This window comes from Phodopus roborovskii, unplaced genomic scaffold (assembly GCF_943737965.1).
Source record: "Phodopus roborovskii unplaced genomic scaffold, PHOROB, whole genome shotgun sequence".
Lineage (NCBI taxonomy): Eukaryota > Metazoa > Chordata > Mammalia > Rodentia > Cricetidae > Phodopus > Phodopus roborovskii.
Window position 1 is genome coordinate 55509912 of NW_026126433.1, and position 12589 is coordinate 55522500.

General features: G+C 38.1%; 1 protein-coding gene across 1 annotated transcript in view; it reads right to left on the minus strand.

The window, feature by feature from the left end:
• Positions 1-12589, minus strand: part of Spata17 (spermatogenesis associated 17) — a 159747-nt gene that overhangs the window by 80764 nt on the left and 66394 nt on the right. Inside the window, 1 exon segment of the mRNA XM_051185748.1 lies at positions 2742-2865. Coding sequence (XP_051041705.1) covers positions 2742-2865 — 124 coding nt within the window.

Genomic DNA, 12589 nt, shown 5'->3' on the forward strand with positions numbered 1-12589 from the left:
AATGAAAGTCAGCTTCTCTGGAATAAAACAAATCTGTAAATGAGATTTTCTTCAAAGGAAATATGCCCTGTATGTGTTAGATTTGGTTTGACTGGTTTCTGAATCAAAATAAATAACTTTATTAAATAATCAATCTTTGCAGAAAGATAAATTAAATTTAAAAATGGAGTCATTGCTTGCATTTTACTTTATTCAAATCAACTAAAATTAGCTTCCCTTTCAAAAAATTTTTACAGGGACAAAGACTTTTTGATGTGTTCATTTTGTGAGGGCGTTAAACACAATCCTGCTTTACAGGTGGCGGGTGCATAACAAATAGTATTTTCTAGGAAATATAATTGACTAACCCTGTTGTGTCTGCAGCAACAAATTAACCTTATTATTACTAGTAAATGGTGATTGATTATTTATGCAAATAAATCTCCATGTTCAGCTTTTTGATTGAAATAAACATAAAAAACTATGACTTGAACTTTTTAATTAATAAAGCCCTGGGGGTTCTATTAATTCACTCATTGCAATATTAGTTATTTACTTATGTAACTCCTATTAGCACAAACATATTTGCTTGAATAAAGATGAGATAACAATAAAAATTATGAATAGCTCCTAAAACTATTTTAAATTGTATATCGGTTCATTCTAAAAAAAAAGGGGGGGGGCTTAAAATTAAGTGTAAATCTTAAATTGTGTCAGTAAATATCAATATATCAGTATAACTAGTCTAAAATGATTAATTCATTAAATAACCTTATATAAATCTGAATTAACAAACACAATTTTGTCCTGAAGAAATCTTCACTGTTTTTAAAGCATTATTTACCTGACTAATGTTTTATAGCTACAAGCTAGGTTAAACTATATTGGAACTGTGGGAATTTAATGTCAAAATTAGTATTTTATAATGTATATTAATAATACCATTACTAAAGTATTAGAATTTTCAATAAACTAAGTTCTCTTCTAAAAATGCTACAGGGGTTCTTTTTACACAATTCAACAAAACTGTATACAGATATATTCCTCACAAAAAATATGTACACTTGCTATTGACAATTAAAACACTAATATTTTGAAATTGAAGTTTCCTGTGGTAAACAATCCAGGGGAGTTAACCCAAACTACTGAGAATATTTTCAAATCCAGGGATCAATTTCTACCCAATAGCCAAGTCATTAAGACAAGTGAGTAACAACATTCACATAAAAGTATGTGGGGTTTTTTTTTTTTTTGTTGTTGTTGTTGTTTGGAAGGGAGAGTATTTAAAATTCCTTATTAAATTGAACAAAACAGTACAGTTGTAGTGAGACTGCTCAGAGCTAGCAGTTTTTTTTTCTATTAAAAACGTTTTGTGGCAGGAGACTGACATGAATCTCTGTGCTCCTTCTGGACAACAATCTGTTAGTAAACACTTGCATGTACTGAATTCCCAGCACAGTACCCATGGAGGGCAGGCATCCAGAGACATGTGGTCCAGGGCAGCAGGCTGAGGAGCACTCATCCTCAGTGTACTAAGTCTTTGTGGTCTTCAAATTCTACCTCTTTATATGTGATGACAAATGGTGATTAAAATGAAGCAGGAGAGGTCTAGTGGGAGTTCAAAGGAAGGCATGGATTTCCCAGCATCATCTGGCAGCGCATCCAATATTATGGACAAATGAACAAATGGACAATAAGATGGTATCAGTCTTTATTTTATCACCAAGAAGTTTGCCCGGGGGTGGGGTGGAATGGGGTGGGAGTTTCTCCCCATTCAAAGGTTCAAATGTTATCCTTTCATCTCCTTTGTTACCTATAGTTAAATATCAAGATCACCATAACTACATATACCAAATTGCCAGAGCAAATAAAATCTCTGACATTTTTATAAAATTCTTCACCAAGGAGATTTGACAACACAGTTCCACCTGCAATGTCCTAATAAATGATACCATGTACTGTGAAGGTGGAGATCACACCCATATGAAGACCACACTGTAATGATCACTTATTAATTCTCACTGATAACTAGAATAAATAGAAGAAAGGAGCAAGCTCTGCTCTTCCACTATTACTGTCCTGGAGCTTGAACCCAGGTCATCAAGGCTGGTGGCAAGTACAGTCACCTACTGAGCCATCTCACCAGCCAACTCATGCATTTAAAACCATATTTCTCTGCGAGGAGTATTCTAATGCAATGTACTCTTTCTCAGCAACTGTAACAAAATCTTAAGAATAAACATCTTAAGTATTCCAAATTCCACGTTTATCTCTCCATATGAAGTCGTAATTGCTGAGGCGATCTGTTGAAAAGCATTACCTGACAACATCTATCAAAAGTTAGAAAAGGAGGAAGAAGGGACTTAAATCTCAGCATTCACTCAATTAAAAGAGAAAATCTGAAAGCCATCTCAGCTTAATAACCTGCTAGCTTTTGATCAATTCACACCACCACAACAAGCTGCCTGGAATGAGTTTTGCAGACGTGATAAGCCCTTTATGATGTGTTATCACTGTGGGGGTCACCCTGCTGACTTGGACCTTTCTGCCTGCCCATGACTCAGTGGCTGCCACTATGAGGCACTATCACAAACCAATCATGGTGCCTGCACACACCTACGCAGAGACATGAAATTGAACTCGAAGTCATGCCTTTGTGGTATCTTTTCAACAAGTCAAGTCCTATTCAGCCTGCTGGTTTCTCTCTGTCAGGCTAGGGGTCCAAGTGGCTCATGGGAGCTGCCAGGCACACGTGGACTAACCTGCTTTGTGCTGAGCAGGTAATGCATCTTGCGGGCTTGCTGGTCTCTGAGCTTCTCTTCCCGTTCCAGGCGAGCCTTCCTCTCCTCTCTCTCTTTCATCTCTGCAAACTCCTCCAGAGCCTCCCTGTGTCAAAATTATCAGCAGTTACTCTGATGACATTTGTTGATCCCCTAATTCTTTCACTGATGAAAATCAAGATTTTTGAGGGGCAATGATCACCCACATCCATCAAAATCAAGTGTGCAATTTATCTTGCCTGTGAATTGTGTGGAAATCTTTGCTGCTGTTAGACAGCTTTTAAGTGACTTTTTCATGATGGGGTTTTCAACACCAAAAGGGTACATATTATAATTAATACAATGGCAAAAGGAATGTTAAAATTCAATGCAAAGTGAGTGGCTTTCTACATCATCAGTTTCCCTTGTTGAAGACCGGCTATCTGGAGACACATAAACATCCCAAGAAAAGATGCATATTAAAATTTTAGTTTGTATTTACAATTGTCTGCTTGCTTATTTTGTATACGGATCACTTTATTTTTAAAGTACAGATTTTTTTACATGCTTGGTTGATTCAACGTTTAGTTCAGTTAACAGTTCAATTAATACCAGTAAGATTACATACACTAGCCTGTATCTAAAGAATTGACATTTTATTCAGTTTATAAATAATTTAAGTAAAAGGTTAGAAGTTAAAATCTTTTTAAGGCATGAAAAATTCCACAAAAATAATGAAACATTTCCTCATTTGTGAATACTTCTATGATATTTAAATGAAAAAATAAGCTTTACATTATACTGTGTGATAAATAGCTCCCAAATAGGACATGATATTATCAAATAAGGAAGAAAGGCTACATCTTTTGTTTTCGTTGAACAAATTTATCACTCATGTCAGAGCTGCATTTTAATACTGCTGTTTTATTTTAAAAAATAAATATATAACTTGGTGTCTACTTCCATGTCTAAAATTTCAAAGAAATCATCATAGCTTTTGCTTCATATATGTCAGGGAAAACTAGAAATAGATAGTTCCCCCCCCCCCAAAAAAAAAGGAAAATACAGGATTCTCCTTGCTACCTGAGTGTGGTAAGATTTTTGTTGCAATTCCCTGTTCCAGGCTACTAATACTTCACACAAGGTTACTTATGAAACACTCTGACGTTTAAAAATCACCATGCTAGGCTACTGCAGCAGAGCAATTTTTTTCAACGTAAGATTAAATTGCAAAATAAATGAATTACTTGGAGTGGCATGGCCCCCATTTTGCCACCCTTCCCTTGAAAATTGCTTATTAATATGAAAAAAGGAGGCAGAAATAGCCTGTTTTCCTTTATGAATGGTATGTGGGGGGCTTCTGCACCCACCAGCCTAGGCTAGCTGCACACTGAGGTTGTGTTGGCAAGCTGGGACAATGACCTCCCTGACTGCATCTCAAGGCTATTATTAATCGCTAAGTAACCTGCTAAAGCCAAACAAATTTGTTTCCATTGAAAGCATCTCTGTCTGTGTCTGAGAATTTGTTCTGTACCAAACAAACCTCATTAACTGTGTCCACTTTTTGACAAAGAACCAGGAGTTAGAGGAATTGGTGACCTTTCTTTGTCCTTAAGGTACACATTTCAAGACAGTTACATATGAGCAAATGAGAATTTTAACCAGGAAAAGTAACAATCATGCTATACAAAAAAGTAAGTGCATTATGCATTTTAATCTTTATTTTTGTTATCATGTATAGATGCTAGTGTGAAAAACAAGTAATTCCTCCATGATTCCTCTTATAAGCCTTTAAGAGATAACTTAGAATAACAAGTGAAGGGGCTGATTAACCTAGTTTATATCATGGAGAAACAAACACAGATAAAATTTATCTAATGGCAGAAATGGATGATAACCTGGACTTGCAGGTTTCTGACTGCAGAGGAGGCTGCAGTACTCATACGTCCAGACATGAGACAGAGGTGATACTTCCTACCAAGTTAGCCACACACGTTTTCTTTTATCTTATTGTCCTGTTTTTCTATTATAGAAAATACTTGATTTTCTGCATTATTTTCATTGTCTGCAAACTATTCTGTGATAATACATAAAGATTAAAACTACTGTAAATACTAAGATTTGTTTTTGAGCACATTTTAGCAAAGGCATTTACAGTGAAGAAAGTATTTACATCTTTTAGAAGGACAGTGATAATAAAAGTAAAAGTAGCCACTGGGAGGCAAAACAGTGGAGTAGTTAGGACCGTGGTCTGCACTGACCTGGTCACACAATCTGCACTGTGCTGTTTGCTCGCTGTTTAACCTCTGACCTTAAATACCTGCATCTACAAAGTGAAAATACAGTAATATTACCATCCTTCTCATTAGGCTACTGTGAGGACCAGACAGGCTGAATCTGTGCAGAGTATTGCTATGTAAGCACTGCCTATACACTTTGTGCAAAGCTACTCATTTTATTTACTACACATTTTTCATGCTGTGTCTAAATCTGGTAATATTCCATCTGATGAGTGCATACTGTGTGTGTGAAATGTCACAATGAAGAACACAGTGCCTGGCTTCTTAAGAGGAGTGAGATATGAGCAAAAGTGTCACCAGTGGAAAAGAGATAAAATAAACACACAAATAGAGCTCTCTCTCCTCTGCCCTCCTCATACTACACTGCAGAGTATTTTAACACTGAGAAGACAGTTCACCTTGAACCTGGAAGAAAACAGCATGGCTTACAAACGGTCAGCACGTCTGCTAGGCTCTATTGCATCACTATGGGGCTATGTGTGGAGGCAATGACCAGAGGTGGTACTTACCACATCACGATCCTCACACTGGACCAAAGCATCCTAGCCTGCAGCTGCCAGGAGTGCGGGCTGCTAACTGCTCATAACTGAACTTCATAACTGAAAAGTATTTTCTCATAACTGAGCAGAACGGGGGAAGCTAGCTTTGCAAACCTTTCCTTGTATATGCATTTGTTGACTACAGGAGGAAACACAGGCTCCGGGTCTTTGCCTCAGTGTGGAGCACTGTAAGGGGCCATCCAAACCCCAGAACTTCCTAAGCCCCTGGCACCAGAGAAGAGCACTGACTCCTGTTCCCTCTTCCCCACTTTCTCCACTCTAGTCTTTGTTCTGCTCTTAGGAAGTTCCTTAGTAAGATAGGTTATCTAGTTCATTACTCTATGCCTTATTAGGAAAAAAAATTCCCATTGGAAGACTGTCATCAGTCTGCATTCACAGATTAGAAGATGAGGTTCATAGATATTAAATCTCCATCAAATATCCACAACTAGAAAGTGGAATTGAAATCCAGGTCTGACTCCCAAATCTATGCCTTTTAATCATGATGTTAAATTCATATTATGTATTTTGCTTAATCTAGTATTTTACTTAGATACTGATAGGATTTTTCTGAGAAGGTAGCTGAATATCATAGTACCTACACTACTTTTCAAAGCATACAAGAGGATAAAGATAAGTTTGGAAATAGTTTAAAGTGATTACTCTGTTATCAGTTCAAAAATAGTTTAAAGTGATTATTCTGTTATCATCAGTTCATAACATTAGAAGTAGGTGGCTACATAAACACGAAACATGACTTAATTTAAAGACATGAGTCTCTCTTCCTTAGGCTATGCTTTCTACTTGCTATTTTTTTTTATTAAATGAAAAATGGCAGGATGCATGTTTCTAACTTTAAAAGGATAATGAGACGGTAAAGATAGTTTGAAGCTAACAAATAGTAAAATGTTACAAGGACTTTGAGGCTAGTGCCTGGCCTCTGCCCATCCTACTCAACAGTGCTCCTTCCTGGTACCACCATGACTTGGTCTCATCTGGTTCCATCCTAGCACAGCTGTGGACCTTCACTTAATATATGTATCCCAAATCTGCATAAGCTGACATTATTTCTTTTCAAGCAGTTCACGCACATTGTTTCTCTTCCTACAATGATTAACTTGTTTCTTGATTTTCCCCAAAGTCTATACCAAAACTAGGAAAATATTTCCCACAAACTATTTTTTTTTTTTGTGGAAAGGACATTCTGCTCAAAATTGTTAATACAAACAATCCAAATTAAAAATTGTATGGGACTGGACTTGGGTGTCAGGCTTGGTGACAAGTTTCTTCTTCATTCTGGGTCACTCAAATACCTTTCCCCATTCTTTCAGAAAAGTTTCATTAATAATGTGCAGCTGTTTCCACCACCATAAGCACACTACAGCTACATGTGTGCATACACACACTTGAAATCGTCCTACTAAGTGCTAGGGTACTGATCTGGACTAAACACTTATGTCTAGTCTAATTAGGAACTCTGTGTGGGGGGGGAGTTAGGTGTGAGAAAGCAAAAGGCAAAGTACTACTAAATGCTTCTTTCCAACATGGAATTGGAGAGGTTTTACATAGCAAATGCCTGAGGGTAGACCTCAATTCAGGGTATTTATCATTATGAGAAGTAGGATATGATGCTGTCACTCATGGGGATTGAAAGAGATAAAGATCATTTGCCAACAAGAGTGTTCACACCAGGTACTAGATCTGCTAGCATCTTGATGATAGATTTCCTAGTCTACAGAACAGTGAGGGGAAAAAACAAAACAAAAGCTTGTGTATTTAATAATCCACTCTGGCATTCTGTTACAAAGGGCACACGTAAGTCAAACACCAGAACTCAGGATTGGAGTTCATTCACTAAGGTGACATGCCCCTCTTAAAACCTCTGGTTTAGTTTCTACTGCTGGGAATCGTATAGCCACTGCTGTAGATCCCTCCCACAGTCACTGTAGACCCCTCCCACACACTGTAGACCCCTCCCACACACTGTAGACCCCTCCCACAGTCACTGTAGACCCCTCCCACACACTGTAGACCCCTCCCACAGTCACTGTAGACACCTCCCACAGTCACTGTAGACCCCTCCCACACACTGTAGAACCTCCCACAGTCACTGTAGACTCCTCCCACAGTCACTGTAGATCCTGCCCACAGTCACTGTAGCCCCCTCTAACACTCACTGTTGTAGCATACCTGGAAACTACTACTTGTTAAACAGCACACCACCTTCTGGAAGTTTGACGTGGAGAAGAATTGCTGTACTGAGAGGGATCTGCTGTACCCTATAGTAGAACCAGGACTCCCCCTGCATGGTGGATATGGAAGCTGCTAGAAAAACACATTCTAGGTTCCATCCAAAGAACTCCTTGGAGGACCCTGCAGGAATTCAGACTGGGCTTTGGAAGGTGATTGGGAAGGCTCAGTTCTGTTCACTAGGATGATGTCACAAAAGGAACTCAGTGGTGTTCCAGGAGTGATCTTAGCATGCATATCACCATGTGAGGAAAGCACTGAGGTGCCACATGACAGGATGCATGACACAAAAGATTCCTGAAAATGATAACTTGACAGAGAGATAAAGGGTAGATGACATGAGATCATTTTTTAAAATCACAGTTGCCAAAAACAGCAGAGGAAACCAGTGACAATACTTCATTGAGTTCTCAAATAAGCATAAAGTGCTTTGGGAACCTTTCCCTGAAACAGAGCTGTAAGCTGCTATGCTTACGTTGACTTTGGTATACCTTGCCTCCTGACTGCCAGGATACCTTTCCATCAGAACCACAATACTTACACCACTTTCCTGGGGAAGACTGTTTCTCTAGTTCTCAGCAGTCCTTAGTTGCCTATTATTGTTGGCTAGGTTGACACCTTGTGAGATTTCCCCCTACCATGCCAGCATAACTCCCAACTCCATTCTAAATATTTGTCCTTATACCCACAGGTAAGTGCAGTCCTTATTTCTCATCAAAGGAACATCTCTTTGAAAGAGTTGGAGACCATTACAGATAACCACAACTGATCAAAATGAAGAGGACAAGTGGTCACGTGATATCTATTCCCAACTGATACATCTATAACACAACTCCTTGCACCCAAGGGACCATCATGAAAGAGAAACTGGAAGTTTGCGGTGATATTGCATATCCTAGAAATATCTGATTAAAACACTGAAGCCTAATCAACATGTCTGCCTAAACAAGACCCGAACTGGTGATACTAATAGGGTGATACTAATAGGCATTCTTACATTTTGTTTTTAATGACTGTCTGCTTTCAATATGTCTACATTTAAGCAAATTAATAGGCAATAAAAGGAAAAGGAGAACCAGGCACAGTGGCATACACCTGAAATTTCAGTATGTCAGAAGTGGAGGCAGGAAGATCAGGAGTTCAAGGTCATCCTTAGGTATACATGAGTTCAAGGCCAGCAAGAGCTATATAAAATCTTGTTTGTCTCAATATACAAATTTTAAAAAGTAAAAAGATGAAAAGTAGTAGATGAAAATGCCATAATAAAGCCAAATACTTAACATTTAAACACATTCTGAAGACTATAAAATGTCTGGAACCTTTATCTAGAGACTTTAGCATTTCAGAAATATTCAGAAAGGTCCTCTTATTTAAGACAAAAGGGCAACTGTCATGGCTTAATTAGCAAAGGAATAGAGCTTGATCCCTAGAACTCGGTAAAACACCAGGGGAGACAAGAGACCAACAGGCACCTACAGGTTATTTGCCAGCTACTCTAGCTCAAGGTCAATGAGAGAGGTCCTTTCTCAAACAATAAGGCTGATATCACATGAAGAATGATTCTGAAAGTTCTCTATTGTCCACATGCATGTCCACTTATGTACATACACACACACACACACACACACACACACACACACACACACACACACTTAGCAATTCCTGAAAAGCCTTTGTTTCACTATAAGATGTGGTTCTCACAGAATACCTAAGCTACTTTAAGGGTTAACATCAAGAAGACAAGAACCTCTAAATCAACACATGCAAGCCTCACATGAACTCACAAAGAAGGAGGCAGCATGAGCAGGGTCTGTTCTGGGTGCTCTGTGTATATCATGGCTCCAGGTGGGGCTTTTATGGGCCTGAGTGAGAGATAAGTGCCTGCCTCTCTGATGCTTACACTTTCTCTTGAGCCCTCTTCCTTCTTTTGGTTTGTCTTTCCTATTCTAACATGATTGTTTTTGTTTTTATCTTATGGTATTTTCTTTTGTTATAGTTTATAATCTTTTAGATAATGAGATATTTTCTAATGAGAGACAGAGAGGGAGCGGAGTCTGATGGGAGAGGAACTGGGGAGTGACTGGAAGGTGTGGAAGGAAGGGAAGCCATGATCAGTATATATTATTTGAGAAAAGAATCTACTTTCAATAAAAGAGGTAAGTTATTATCATGAGGAGAAATAACTGACTTGTTATACTTGTCACATGCATACTTGAGATATTAAAGGAAATGACATGCAAAGTCTGGTCGCTGTTTTTTAAGGAGCTTGCAAATAAAACCGCTAACACCTTCCTAGATTGACAGAACAAGTCTATGAAAGAGACATTCGCACAGCGCTTTAGTTCAGGAATCTCACTTCCAGTGGGAGGGGTCAGAAAGACGTTATGGTGGGTGGCCTTGCAGCTGGAATGAGAGCTGAGAAGGCTGCTGCTAATAACAGAAAGTAGACACAGTGGGGTCATTCACAAGGGACCCCATCCTCTCTCATAGATTTTAACCATCAGCAGCAAAAGGCAGAAATAACATTATAATAGAATAATGTTTCGTGGATGAATGCATGGCAGCAGCAAATCTGTGACTACAACTAGATATTTTTGGACTAAACAGGAAGTTTAAAATATTATAATGGTCACTATTATACCATGAAAGCACCCTGATGCTGCTCTGACCTTACAGAGTGTCCACAGTTTTCTTTTCAGTTACTCTTTTTGCATGAATTCACAAAACATTAAGACCCACTCAAAGATCATTCACAAAAATATTTATTTTTTTCTTTCTACTGACTATTTTGAATCAACGTATTTAAAAGAATTTCTGTGTGGTATTACTTATAAAATGTTCAAATTATAGTACTTCAGTGTGAAGTTATTTTACTTTTATTATGGATCCTTTCTGTAGAAGGAAGTAAAAAGTCTGTATAATATATATGATGTCAAATAATTGGGAACAACACAGGCTAAGTAGAACAATAGAACAAACTATATATTCACACAGTACATTAAGCTCAGGACTTCAAGTATTTCACAGACATTTACTTATCCTCACAAATTGTGTGGCGGTCAGCAAGGGCAGGTGTCATTTAAGGTGTCTGTGATCTTTGTGAAATGAAATGACTCTATAGACTGGCCTTTTAGACATGGAACCTCCTGAGGAGTTCTTAGTGATGGTAGATGAAGCCCATCACACCATTTTTTTTTTTTTTTTTTTGTGCATCTTTGTAGTGATTTAACTATGGGGAAGGATCAACTTGCAGAATAATTTAGGTTGAGCTCAGAGTAGAGGTGGCTGACAATCTCATTTCACAGGAAGAGATGCATGACCTTATTTTTGTGTTTACTCAAATATTGCATATGGTGTCTCACTTAAAATGTGTTAACTGTGTTTTAATATGAGAATAGTTGATGCTGCTTTTTCATGTAATCCATCAGATAGCATCCAGGGACAGCTCTGAGCTCACCAAAGGACAAAACAAGACTATTCGGTTTAGAGCAGCCACTACATACAAGTCAGTGAGTACCCATGAACTCTGAGAAATTAAAGATTAGGTGCTTTATTCCTGATCCCAGGAATCATTTCCATAAGATGCCACAAAGAAGGTCATTTCATCTAGTCTTGAGTAAAAAAAGATAAAATGGCGATTTGAGAAAGATAAACTCTAATGGCTTTTATGCTTGTGTCAGTGATATCCCTAGTAGAAGGGAAAATGAATATAGAAAATGTTGGATCACATGACAATGGTGAATTCACATTTGTGATGGGCAGAAACATAAATGGCGTTCTGTCAATCCAATGTGTTTGGAGTAGGCAGTCACTTCAGGATTTCTACTTTATCATAAAATTCTGTATTTCTAGATGTAAAAGTGCTCTAAGAATTGTCAGTCTTTGTTAATGTTATAATTATGATGTTCACTCACAATTTCCTGGAAAGTTATGGTTTTTCAAGACAGAGTTTCTCTGTATTGCTTTGGAGCCTGTCCTGGAACTCACTCTGTTTACCAGGCTGGCCATGAACTCAGAGAGACCCACATGCCTTTGCCTCCCAAGTGCTGGGATTAAAGGTGTGCACCAGCAAAGCCTAGCTGAAAAGTTATGTTTTTAAGTGTTACATGATTTAGGAATAAGGTCAGGACTGGAGAGAGGGCACAGTGATTAGCAGCACTTGCTACTCTTCACAAGACCCAAGTTTGGTTCCCAGCACCCATGTCAGACAGCTTGCAAAGACCTGTAACTCCAGTTTCAGGAGATCAAACAATCTCTTTTGCCCTCGTCGGGCATCTACATACACAACATGCAGTCACACAGAGGGGTACACATACACACAAACAAGTGAAACACATCATTTGAAAAGAATACACTACAAGTACTTGTTCTGGGTTGGCTGAATTCTTAATGTAGGATAAGAAAAGATAACACTCAAATACAGATGCCTGCTTACATGGCTCACATGCTCTATGATCTCCCAGTCATCTTCTTCTACTAAGGTAATAGATTATGATGACTGTATTTTTGTTTAGAAAGATGATTATAAAAGGAGGAGGGATGAGAGTGAGAACAGAAATCTAGGAAAAATATTTCTGAAGTTTAGTCAAATAGATAATGAATCCTAATTGATCCCCTTGGCTAAGATCAAGGTTGGAAAACATTTCTTGTTTCTGACTCAAGTAAGCATAGACTAGTCTAACTATATGAAGAGGGAGAAATTCAGGAAAACAATTGCTTTATGCATGAGAATTTGCTGCCTTGAAGTCTACAGATGACCAAA